Raw genomic sequence first — 14,199 nt, forward strand, 5'->3', positions numbered from 1 at the left:
AAAATATGACACGTTTAACAAATCGGTTCTGGTTGTGCAGACGAATACACCGTAACGGTCCACGAGCTCATGATGACGACAATAAAACTTCTGTAGTGATGACTTCAACCTTTAATCTGTATACGACAAGTTCTAGCATAACATATGAGTTGTGATATGAAAACTCCATGCGCAAGTGTTGAAGGGATGTTGCCGTAGATGAAAGGAAAGTTGACAATACGGAATGAAAAGTCACCGCGTTTGCCGTATAGTTTAGTCAATAGCTTTCTTTTACCTTCGATCTCTTACGTGTATATGAATCTGTCTTCACAGTGTCAGTAGTATCCTTTATCTCAAGTTCTTAGGGGTTGATGTGAGTATAAAATCACCGAAATAACGATTGTTTAACGATAATATATACAGCGAGAAATGAGATCAAAAGATCTGGCTAAACGATGCCCCTTCCGTTGGATCAGACCAGCTGTAAAGGCACTCATAAGAGTGAAGGAAATGTCAGCGAGTAGAGGAGCACAATTTGTTCCCATTAGAATGCCAACCATCTGTTGAAAAACGCGTCCTCCACACTGGACAAATATGTTGTCGATAAAAAAATTCAAGCATTTTGAAAACATCTTTGGTATTTTTAGATTCAAATGCACACATCATATAATACATCAGAGAGACACTGTAAACTTGTTTTTATTTATCAAATTTGACAATACGACCATCCTTGAGACAGATTTAACTCTAATTGTAAATAAATACTGCTTACAAAGCTAATGTTCTCTGTGACTAAATTACACACATTAGTTATTTGAATTAGAACATTTTTTTGTTCTTCATAATATTTAGCCACATATAACTATTTGACCCCTGTCTGACTTTTAGTATTATTTTCACCGATCAAAACAAAAAAAAAACCCTACATGATCATTTAGTGCAGGATATTCTAGGGAACAATCAAGCCAAGTTTGGTTCTAATCTGTTCAGTAGTTTCAAAGGAGGAGAATTTTGAAAGTTATAACATCAAAACTGTCAAAAAATATGAAGAAGGGCAATAATTCCTAAAATGTCAACAGAAAAATTTGTACAGATAGATCTCATCATGCTGAACACTTTTACCTCGTTAGAATTACCCCTTATGGTTTTGGAGATATTTGCAAAAGACTACTGATTGACGCCTATTTGCTATCTTAGTAATGCTGTAGTAAACAATCATTATGTGCCAGATACCCAAAGGAACAATCATTCCAAGTTTTGTTATGATTTGTCGAGTAGTTTCAGAGACGATTTTTTAAAATGTGTTCACTTCCAGATGATGGACGCTAAGTGATGACATCGACGTATATGGCCGCCAGGTGAGCTAAAAGCTGTTTTTTGTCTGGCCCCTTTGATCCCTTATAAACCGAAAACCAGAAGAGATATATGAAATCTGAAATATGTATGAAAAAAAATCGGACCAAAAATAAACTAGAGGTTCTAAAGAGCCTGAATTAATCATCTGGATAATAAAGAATTAATAGTCTTTTTAGCCCTCTAAAACTGGACTCTTGTTTCTTGATCCTTCTGTACTATTGTCACAAGAATCATTTTATCAATTGAGAGTATCCTAGCTATCCACTCAGTTTCCAAATTATAAAATAAATGTCTCATCGAATAACAGATCTTTATGAAAATTTCGGCATAGGTCCGTCTAGCCAAGCTGATAAATTTCATCCCATAAAAATTTGGCTGAACCCATTGGTTTTCCAGTTATTTCCCCAAATCCTCATTTTTAAGTCATGGTACCATATTTTCAAGAGATCATTCAGAACCCACAACTCCAACAACTACCAACAGATCTTTCTGAAAGTTTTGACATAGTATCATGCTGAACAATTGAATTCCCTGCCAACTGTTTTTGAGTTATTTGCAAAATTCTACAATTTGACCCCCTATCTTTAGTAATGGTAGCCAAGTTTATTTGCAAGATATAAAGTCCCTACACTCAGATTGTTAAAGATATCCTTACAAACATCCACTCCATGTTTGGTTACAATCCATCCAGTAGTCCCTAGGAGATTTTCAAAGTTGGAAATGTAAAATTCAGAAAAAATCCATATCTGGACTCAAAACTCAAACATCCCTCAATGGAACAGATTGACATCTGAATTATAAAAAATGGATCAACTATTACCTATTCCTATCAACTCTAATGGTAACACCCATTTTCCCCTGTTAGCAGGAGTGGATTCAGGCGGGGGCGTGGCGGGCATGCACCTCCTAAAATTTGCGAAGCATGGGTTAACCTCAAAAATTTTTTAATCTCAAGAAATTTACCCCCTCCCTAATCTAAAATCCTGCATCCGCCCGTTTAAACCCCTTACTAAAACTATAGGGCCCTCCGTCATGTCCCTAGGAACAATGAAATCCCATAAATATCGAATAAGTTTTATTGGAATTATCATATAAATTTAAGTTAACGGTTGCCAACAACAGAGACAAGGTAATACCATTATAGGACACGATTTTTTTTTGTGGTCGTACAAAAACCTCCATTTGCCAGTGGTTTAAAATCACATGACTTTTTAACCAAAATGCAGTGATAAAATGTATGCAAAGGTTTCTTGCCATTTTATATCTTTTTTTCAATTTTCATGAAAGAAACCACACCTTCTTTAGCCAAGTTCTCATTTAAAATAATTTTCCACTTCTGATATTGAAGTTCAAAAAGTGTCACTTTGGTTTTAGTTAGCTTGTATATTCATTCCAAAATTTTATTATATAAAATAATTCAAACCACCCTACCTGGGGATAAATCTACCTTTAAAATGTGTCTGTCTATAAATAACTTCTCCTACTTCTACTATTATTAGCCATTGTGGTGAGGATAGCTTACTAAGGATACCTCTAGTCACCTGTGTAATACCCTTAATCGTTGGAAACACATATTCTCAAGAGGATCCATTTAATATTAAGGTTGTAACTAGAATTGATCACCTGTTTGATGTTGTGATGAAAAAGTCCAAGAGATATGATGTTTTGTTTACATGTTAGAATGTCCACATGTGGTCAAAACTGAACTTGTTCACTCAATCTGATATTTTGTAGAAGACAGAGTATGTGATGAAATAACACAAAATCCAATATTCATTTAAAATAATTTTATAAAAAAAAATTTTAAAGTTCATTTTCGATCTGAGCATGTAAAAGACTGACACAAACGTCTGCTGAAGTTTGATAAAATGACAGGCATTGGTTGTCAAAATTTCCAGACCCTTGGTACTCATATTTTGTTATCATTTAAACAAAAAATTAGGTTTTTTTTTTGTTATACAGCAAATCAAATACAAAAATACATGTCATAATATTATAAACATATTTAATAGAAACCATGATGAAATGACAGTATAAACAAATGATCCATGATAAAGTATACCAATTTTTGTTTCAACAATCTCTTGAACTCAAATTTGACATCTAGTCAGGGGTTCCTCCAAGGTATAAGATGAGATGCCCAATAAAGGCTAAAAATCAATAACAAGACATCAGTAGTTTTTACTGTGATTAAAATTCTTAAGGTCAAAAATTGCTTGACTGATTAATTGATGTTGAATTAGGAGTACCAGATCTTTATAACATATCAGTTGATCAAACCATGTTTGACCTTAAATAGTCCAGTGATTGTCCACAAGGTCAATGAAAGTTTAATCACTGTCATCATCAACTGGTATTGCCTTCTTCCTCTTCTTAGCTTTTGGCTTTATATCTTCCTCCTGAGTTTTACAAATAAAAGAGAAATGAATACAAAAGGGCAATAACTACAACATGGCTTCACAGATTAAAATGAAAATTTGACCACAGATAGATCTCATTATGCTGAACACTTTTATCCTTGTGTCAGATTTCGGCTAAACCTAACGGTTTTGGAGATATATTCAAAAATCTACTGTCTGACACCTATGTTCTATTTTTAGTAACAGTGGCCATGTTTTTCGACGAATCAAAAATCCCCACATCAGTTGCATGCAGGATATCCCAAGGAACATTTATGCCAAGTTTGGTTCTAATCAGTCCAGTAGTTTCAGAGAAGAAGAGTTTTGTATAAGTGTTAATGACAATGATGGACGCCAAGTGATGGCAATAGCTCACATGGCCTTTGGCAAGGTGAGCTAAAAATAATAAGTAAATCTTAAGTTGTGTTTACAGCTTTTTTTCTGCTTCAAAGAAACAGTAATGCAGTAAATATCCAATGAAAAAACTGAATTGAGTTTTAATAACTTCTTTAAAACTAACCATGATTATAGAAGTTTGAAAGCCATATGTTCTTTACAACAGATCATTTTGTACATAAAACAATATAAAGAAGGTAGAGAAACATACTGAGCTACTATCAGATTCACTTTCACTGCTTTCCTGAACTTTTTTAGACTTTGATCTTGGTGGACGTATGTCTAATCCCATGGCTGCACTGGCACTGGCTGCCTTACGGACAGGAAGGCCTCGCAGAACTCGAGTACTTTTAATATCATCAATATCCTCAGCAAGGGCTAGAAGATCACTAAATCTGAAAGTATACCAATTGTTTATTTCAGTCTATTGAATACCTTCCAGATAAAGTTGTTATTTTTATTGTATTGCACCATGATATAAAAAGAATTTATCAGTGTTCAATAAATCCTAAACTGCGTTAGTGCAAATATCTGGTAAATCTTAATGAATAAAACAATTGAAAACTACAATGTAATTCAACCAAAACTATACTCTAAAATAAAAATATTACTGGATATTGTAAAGGATCATTATCACTCTTAGTTAATGTTACCTGGAACAATTTTCCCCAGTACTCCTACATTATTGCTAAATGATTGTAAATATTTTGAAAAAAAAAAAAAAAAAAAAAAAAACCTTGATACAATTTCCATTACTTTTGGAATGTACTTCGTTAACACTTTGGTAAAATCACTTGTAAACAGTTAAAGAGAACTATAATTACCTCTATATGATCATTTCTCTTAACAATAAAACTTACTTGGTCTTGAGAGATTCGCTTGCTGTCTGCTGGACTTGCTGAAGAGCATGCTGAATGTTTTCATTATTTAAAACTGAAATGAAACCAATTATATAATTCAATCACATTGTAAGTCACAACAGATGAAAAAATAAAATATCTTACAGAGGTTAGTAAACCAGTTCAGTTCAATCAAATATCTTATAGAGGTTAGTAAACCAGTTCAGTTCAATGAGAAGAAAATGGTGACTATCCACAAGGCCAGTAATTCAGACATTGGTATTTACAAGAAAAAAAGAAATATATAAACTCCTATATCACACCTTCTTAGCATTTCATAAATAAAATACTCTAACACATTTATTTGTTAAAAATTACATCCATGTTTTAAATATTCATCATTATGCTTTTTCAAAACACAGAAGGAAAAAAGACTTCAGTGAGTACATTCACATATCTAATTTGCCCTCTAAAATACTGTTATCCAAAAACACTGGCCATTAACATTAAAACAGGAGGAAACAGACGCAATCCACATACACAATATACACAACAGAATAGAATAAAATATAATTACATTTAAAACTGAAAAAAAAATCCTGACACCCACTGAAATAAACCATTGGCAATGTGTGTTCCTTAAAAAAACTGAAAGTACATTAGGTCCTAAGGATGGCTAAGTAAGTCTTTCTTTACCAGTGGAAAACAGTCATAATTTATGTGAATAAAGTTCAGTAAAAGTGTCAAGTTTGGTGGGTTGTCAATCACATAAGACATAAATATAAATGAAGATATTTTATCTCATCAAGCTACCAATATAAATCCTAAAGCTGGATTATTTGCCATTGAAAGCCTGATGATGCCTAATATAACGTTTCGTTAAATGTGAACTTACAAGAAATATTTTTACAAACTTGTCGAACATGGTCTAAATGAAGAAGAATCTGTTCAACACTAGGCATATCCTTTTTAGAAGAGGTACCAGTCCTGTAAATTTAATAAAGTTAATCTAATAATATCAATGTTACTGACAAGCTGAAGGTTAGCATGTTATTATACAACAACTATTCAAACCTTGAATCATTCTATAATCAATAGTGCACTTATTCAAGGAATGCATTAAAAGAGATCCTTGAACATTTCATCATAGTTAACATGAATAGCAGACCATAGTCTGGACAACCAGTAATCATATGATTATCAAATTTTTCTATGCACTAATAAACTGAAAATACAAGTATTTGCCAATTAAACAGGTGATACAAGCAACATTTATTGTTTAAGTGTACATGTAAACACAATTACCAGTATCCAATTATACATGTGTGAATGATGATGTCTTAGATTTCTTTGAAGGGACATTCAAGATATGTATTATTGGGACAAAATTGTTTAGCATATGTGCTGAAGCAAAACAATAATCCAAAGCTGACTGAATTCTAATATGGTACAAAGTACTTTGTAGGCAAGCACATAAAAACTAATCTATCCAAATTATATTAAATACTGACCTCTGTCTTTTCTTTGGAGTGCCATTAAACTTGCTGACTTGTTGATTGATGTGCTCTGCTAATTTATCTTCAAATTCCTGAGCCCAATATTTCAATATAGATACCACAAAATAGTCAGATTTTTTACAGTCTCTACACATAATAATCCTTAATAAATCACTCGAGGGGCTGAAAAATATAACATTAGTAAAACAGATGTCTACATAAAACTAGAGAAAAACTGTTTACTAACTTGATACCCCTACTCACCCATCTTTTAACCTCAACATTGATTTGGACCAAAATCTAAATTGGGACACTGGGTGGGAATATGTAAAAATGATTCTGTGAAAGTTTTATTAAAATCCATTCAGTAGTGTAGGAGTAGTAACAGATAAAAGATTGGTGCCCCTCTGTGTAATGGAAGAAAGGAAGTATGGGCTGAACAGACAGACAAGATGATTCCTATATACCCTCAAAACTTTGCATGCAAGGGTATAAAATCAAACCAACCTAATGGAACAATTAAATTTTCCATGTGTTATAACATTTACATTTTTCAAAAAAAAAAGTTAAAAAAGTAATCTATTTGAACTCAACAAGAACTGTTATGCAAACAAATTAACACATTCAATTTAATGATGAAATGGATATAGAACAATAGCATATCCAGAAATTTTTATATTTATATTTTCATGAACAATGAAAAGTACTAACCATTCTTGTTTCAAGAGAACCAATATACTAGAGAGTGCTTCTGCATGCTCTGAAATAAAATATAATATGATGGGAGAAGAACATTTTTGTGCTTGGTTTTGTTCATATATACATATTTCCTTAATCACTTAATTCCTCTACATTATTTCATAACAAAGTGTTTCACTAAATTTTACACAGGATCATGTGAATTGAACAAATAGATCTAGAGTTAAGATTGCAATAGGTTTATAATAATTACTTGTAATACTTATATTTCAGTTCATCTAGATAATACTATTCAAGACACTTACGTGTAAAATCTAGCTTGGGTAAAATTGGCATAATATGTTCTACTGGTATGTTATGTGCTGAAATTAACTGCCACAAAAAGTACTGTTCTAATGTTTCCCAGTCTAAACTGGCATCTGTAGACAGAAAAACAAGATCATCACTGAAAACTTTATTCCCTTTATACAGCAGATGTATCCACTTAAACTATTCATACTTATTCACTTCTTCAATTCAATCAATAGATATTTTATCAGCAATACAGGTAAGAACAAAGGCACACACATTTCATTATTCATGTAAAATTCAACAAATTTAAAATCCAAAATTACTGTAATGATCTTATTATTGCTGAAAATGCAACTGATAGAAATTTTAACATTGCTCATGACGGATATTTCTACTATCTGCAAAAATCAAAATGACATCTTTTGGCAAAAATTACAAAATAGTATTGATTAATGCATACAACAATTTCTAAATTTACAGTATATACAAATCTTCCTATCACTACATATGATCTGGTACTTTAATCAAGAGAGTGTACAAATGTTCCTATCACTACATATGATCTGGTACTTTAATTATTAGTATATACAAATGTTCCTATCACTACATATGCCCTGGTACTTTAATCATGAGTATATACAAATGTTCCTACCACTACATATGATCTGGTACTTTGATCATGAGTATATACGAATGTTCCTATCACTACATACGATCTGGTATTTTAACCATGAGAGCATACAATTGTTCCTATCACTACATATGATCTGGTACTTTAATCATGAGTATATACATATGTTCCTATTACTACATATGATCTGGTACTGTAACTATGACAGTGAACAAATGCTCCAATCACTTCATATGATCTGGTACTTAAATCATGAGTGTACAAATGTTCCTATCACTACATATGCTATGGCATTATATTCATCAGAGTGTACAAATTAAAAGAGAAACTATGTTGCTCTTGTGGTATGAAACCCTTGAAAACTAAGAATATGCATTATACTTTTGATAAAAAGAAAAACAACTACTGTTAGCTACATTGTATTTACTTACTAAGGACTGACAAGAAGGAATCCTTTCTAAACATTATCAAATGGCCCTGTAGAATCTGGCATATAAGCTCCTGGAGCTGAGAAGAACAATGTAAAACATTATGATCATCACATATTAACAGCAGAAAATTAAATAACTCACTTCAGTACAAATTGACCAGAAATGTATTACCAAGTCCAGATACATTTTTTTTTAAACCTTTCCAGACAATACAAGAATAGAATGTAAAAACTTCAGCATTAAAATAATATGAGAGCAACAGTTTGAGATTCATCATCACCTTTTGACAAATATGGGCCTTATTTCACTACAATTTTACGTCGGAATACAGACAAACCTGAGCACTTTTAAAGAAATCAAATCATGGCTAGACTTAGATAATTAGAACTAAAATTCAATTTCAGTTTTAAAATAATCTTAACTTGATTTTGCCGTGTAGTTTTTATCAACTGTGCAGAGAGTGCTTAAGTAAGTTGAGGTAATGTTTTGATAGGTCATACACACATGGACAATGTTACTTGATAATGCTGAACTTTTCAGAATTACACAAAAATCATAATATTAAAGATCAATTCTATTAAAACTGACATGTTGGTCAATAGAAGGACAAAAGCCACCTATATGCAAATCACAAAATAAACAGTGTAAATGAGTGACTCAGTTTTTACAGTAGTTTATTTTGTTATCTTCTGCAGAATTGTTAAAACAGCACAGCAATAGTCAGGTCAGTTTGTGATTTTAAAATTCTACATAATATTAATGTAAATTTCTCATATCAAGAGCATTCTATGCCTTAATTTTTTTCTAGAAACACAGGGTTGTCTGTAGTCAGAGGAAGAATTGCGGTGAGCCCAATTTTTATCGAAAGGTAATGTTGTCCCTTAAATGTTGCTTGATCCATTACTGACCTGAGCACCATCTATTGCTGAGACAATCATGTGAAGTAACTCGGAATTCCCAAGAGCCAAACTTTGGAACTGAAAATAAGAAGATCCTTGTTTATAATACATCAAATGTTCTTTGTAAAACAAAAATTCATAACAAAGTTCAATAAATATCAATAGAATTTTATTCTGAAATATAATAAGCCAAAAATCTACATTATTTTAAGGATGAAATTCGAGTCTTTCTTAAAAATCAAATTTTTAACGATCTAAACTTAGTTTTACCTTTTCTTTCTTAACTGATCAATATCAAAATTTAATTGTTTTGACATACTTTAGTTACAATTAACAAGTAGATATAGTAGAGATATCAAATCTGGTATACATGGTGATGCTGAAAAATGTTTCACTATTGTGATTTATATTATAACTTGAAATGTGTGAAGTCATTGGAAGTCTTGTTGATCACATAATTAAAGTCTACTCTATTCTTGTATGAAATCTTGGGTATTTGATGTATAGGAACAGGCTTGTTTCATTTGCTGTACATCAAAGCTTCCTATATTCCTAGTTTTCAAAAGCTTGTGCCCTATCCATTTAAGGATATTTCTCAAGTGATTTGTCAAATAATTATTTCTACATTTTATTGAAGAGTCATGAAGGCTTTGATAAAAATTAAGGTGAGGCCTTCTTCATAATTATATCATTCACATATTAACAAACAACAACACTTTAATGAACATTATCATCTACAGATACCAATTATACCAGGATTCTTTTGTTAATATGAACCATAATTACTTACATTATTATAAATATCAGGCATTAAAAAGGTAAATAATCTAACATCATCTTCTTGACATAACTACAAAGTAGAAACAAGATTATGAGAGTACACAGAAAAATTACACCATAAGTTTTCATATGTTTTAAAATATATGGAAACATACAGTATGTTAAAGATCAATATGGAAGTTTATGTTTTGATGAAAAACATATGTTTTTCAGGTGTTTTCAAAATATTAGTTGCAATTTGCCCAGTGTTTTGGATATAGACTGACATAGTCCCTTACTACATGGAAAAATTGAAATAACAGGGTTATAACTGTATGAATTCTACTTAATCTTAAACCTAAAGATGTTCTGTTCAAATGATAAAAATAAGTTGTTGTTATCAAAGAAATAAACATTAACATTAAATGTCATCCTAACACATCTATACCGTCATCCTAACACATCTATACTGTTATCTATACTGTCATCCTAACACATCTATACTGTCATCTACACTGTTATCCTAACACATCTATACAGTCATCTATACTGTTACCCTAACACATCTACACTGTCATCCTAACACATCTATACTGTCATCCTAACACATCTATACTTTCATCTATACTGTTACCCTAACACATCTACACTGTCATCCTAACACATCTATACTGTCATCCTAACACATCTATACTGACATCTATACTGTTACCCTAACACATCTATACTGTCATCCTAACACATCTATACTTTCATCTATACTGTTATCCTAACACATCTTTACTGTCATCCTAACACATCTATACTGTTATCCTAACACATCTATACTGTCATCCTAACACATCTATACTGACATCTATACTGTCATCCTAACACCTAACACATCTATACTGTCATCCTAACACATCTACACTGTCATCCTAACACATCTATACTGTCATCCTAACACATCTACACTGTCATCCTAACACATCTATATTGTCATCCTAACAATCTATACTTTCATCTATACTGTTACCCTAACACATCTACACTGTCATCCTAACACATCTATACTGTCATCCTAACACATCTATACTGACATCTATACTGTTACCCTAACACATCTATACTGTCATCCTAACACATCTATACTTTCATCTATACTGTTATCCTAACACATCTATACTGTCATCCTAACACATCTATACTGTCATCCTAACACATCTATACTGTCATCCTAACACATCTATACTGACATCTATACTGTCATCCTAACACATCTTTACTGTCATCCTAACACATCTATACTGACATCTATACTGTCATCCTAACATATATATACTGTTATCCTAACACATCTATACTGTCATCCTAACACATCTATACTGACATCTATACTGTCATCCTAACACATCTTTACTGTCATCCTAACACATCTATACTGTCATCTATACTGTTACCCTAACACATCTACACTGTCATCCTAACACATCTATACTGTCATCCTAACACATCTATACTTTCATCTATACTGTTACCCTAACACATCTATACTGTCATCCTAACACATCTATACTGTCATCCTAACACATCTATACTGACATCTATACTGTTACCCTAACACATCTATACTGTCATCTATACTGTCATCCTCACACATCTATACTGTCATCCTAACACATCTTTACTGACATCCTAACACATCTATACTGTCATTCTAACATATCTATAATGCCATGTCATCTATACTGACATCCTAACACATCTATACTGTCATCCAAACACATCAATACTGTCATCTATACTGTTATCCTAACACATCTATACTGACATCCTAACACATCTATACTGTCATCCTTACACATCTATACTATCATCTATACTGTTACCCTAACACATCTATACTGTCATCCTAACACATCAATACTATCATCTATACTGTCATCCTGACACATCTACACTGAAATCTATACTGTCATCCTAACACATCAATACTATCATCTATACTGTCATCCTGACACATCTATACTGTCATCCTAACACATCAATACTATCATCTATACTGTCATCCTAACACATCTATACTGACATCCTAACACATCTATACTGTCATCCTGACACATCAATACTGTCATCTATACTGTCATCCTGACACATCTTTACTGTCATCCTAACACATCAATACTATCATCTATACTGTCATCCTAACACATCTATACTGACATCCTAACACATCTATACTGTCATCCTAACACATCAATACTATCATCTATACTGTCATCCTGACACATCTATACTGTCATCCTAACACATCAATACTATCATCTATACTGTCATCCTAACACATCTAAACTGACATCCTAACACATCTATACTGTCATCCTGACATATCAATACTGTCATCTATACTGTCATCCTGACACATCTATACTGACATCTATACTGTCATCCTAACACATCTATACTGTCATCCTGACACATCTATACTGTCATCCTAACACATCTATACTGACATCCTAACACATCTATACTGACATCTATACTGTCATCCTGACACATCTATACTGTCATCCTGACACATCTATACTGACATCCTAACACATCTATATTGACATCTATACTGTCATCATGACACATCTATACTGACATCCTGACACATCTGTTCTGACATTGATAACCAACCTAGTAATCAAGACCTACATTATGAAATCATAGTGCCACTTTGGTTGTGCTGCATCAGATCTATTCAGCAATTTTCATGTTTCTAAAATCATAATTGATGTAAAATCAATATGGTTAGTTTTAGCTAAGGTTCCTACCTTGAGATCAGACATTAGACAGGATTCTAAGTCCTTATTGTCCATACTTTTACAGAAATCTTTATAAGTAAACATCTTTTCATCATTTGCCTTCCTAAAATCAATGGTATGTAGAAAAATATATGAACTCAATCAGAACTTAATTAAAGAACAGCAATTATACGATTATACATTTGTTGAATGGTCAGAAGGGAAACAGTAAATTTACCACCCAGAAATACAAACTATTACTTGAGGCAACACCTAAGATAATAGTTGGATTGCCTCAGGGTAATAAATCTACTGTTTCTTGAATGAGCAGTCAAATTATACTGAACTATAAAGATGCCTTCATTATCAAGAAATGAATAACAGGACCATAATTGTTGATTGTTGTCAGATTATGCAGTTTTGGCTTAAATGTTATTCAGGAATAAATCTGAAGAATATTTGAACTTCGATATGCCAATGAGAATTGTAAAAAAAAAAAACACACACAAAATACTGCTGATCAGGCAAACAGATATAGCTAGGACCTTTGGAGTAAGTTTAAAAGTAACTCTTGATTTACTTTAAAAAAATATATATATACTAAGATATAATAATTAAAAGAAATACTTACCCAACTTTCAGGAAATAGAGTAAGTGATATCCAATACGTGGTTGTTTGGTATACATTTCTCCCAGGAGCTGTAAAATAGGCTGCCTATTAGGGTCCTCTTCTGGCATGGAAGCTAAATATCTGAACAAAAAACACATTGAAAATGATGATGTAAACCATGTATATATACTAATGGATAAATAACTGAATCTGTTGTCGACATAATCTTTTATATCTGGAATTACCCTTAACCAAAATATAAAGAATAATACATGTAAATAAAAAGGAGGTTTCATCATTCAAAATCTGAAAGACTAGTAGTTTCTTACTGTAGTATCTGTTTAAGATCAATGAGTTCTGACATTGATGTGTGAATTTCTTTTCTTTTTCATGAGTTGATTGCAACGAGATTAATAGTAAACTAGAGATCCTAGAGAGCCTGAATCGCTCATCTGGAGAACTTAAAATCATGTGGTCATATCATTTAAAAATTTAAAGCTTACTTAAATACCAGTAATCTCTGGTGGCCATCTTGTTTAATCAAGCAGAACCCAAATTTTATCAGATGTTAAAGTTGTCCCTTTCATTATTTCTGCCAAGTTTGGTGACTATTGGCAAATGTGTATTTCCATGGGGTTTCAAT

The 14,199-nt window shown here is 32.2% G+C and overlaps 1 protein-coding gene across 1 annotated transcript in view; it reads right to left on the minus strand.

Moving 5' to 3' along the window:
- Positions 1-662: 662 nt before the first annotated feature.
- LOC148623052 (integrator complex subunit 3-like) overlaps positions 663-14,199 on the minus strand; it is a 38,411-nt gene continuing 24,874 nt past the window's right edge. The window contains exons 21-32 of the mRNA XM_088573542.1: positions 13,578-13,697; positions 12,977-13,070; positions 10,207-10,266; positions 9,426-9,494; positions 8,518-8,593; positions 7,470-7,583; positions 7,177-7,225; positions 6,481-6,648; positions 5,865-5,956; positions 4,991-5,063; positions 4,342-4,525; positions 663-3,734 (exon numbers count right to left, since the gene is read on the minus strand). Of these exons, the coding sequence (XP_088429668.1) occupies positions 3,666-3,734; positions 4,342-4,525; positions 4,991-5,063; positions 5,865-5,956; positions 6,481-6,648; positions 7,177-7,225; positions 7,470-7,583; positions 8,518-8,593; positions 9,426-9,494; positions 10,207-10,266; positions 12,977-13,070; positions 13,578-13,697 (1,168 nt within the window). The 3' untranslated portion in view covers positions 663-3,665. The remainder of the gene's footprint in view (positions 3,735-4,341; positions 4,526-4,990; positions 5,064-5,864; positions 5,957-6,480; positions 6,649-7,176; positions 7,226-7,469; positions 7,584-8,517; positions 8,594-9,425; positions 9,495-10,206; positions 10,267-12,976; positions 13,071-13,577; positions 13,698-14,199) is intronic.

This window comes from Perna viridis, chromosome 3 (assembly GCF_037379345.1).
Source record: "Perna viridis isolate PV_CMFRI_1.1 ecotype Kerala chromosome 3, ASM3737934v1, whole genome shotgun sequence".
NCBI classification, from domain to species: Eukaryota; Metazoa; Mollusca; class Bivalvia; order Mytilida; family Mytilidae; genus Perna; species Perna viridis.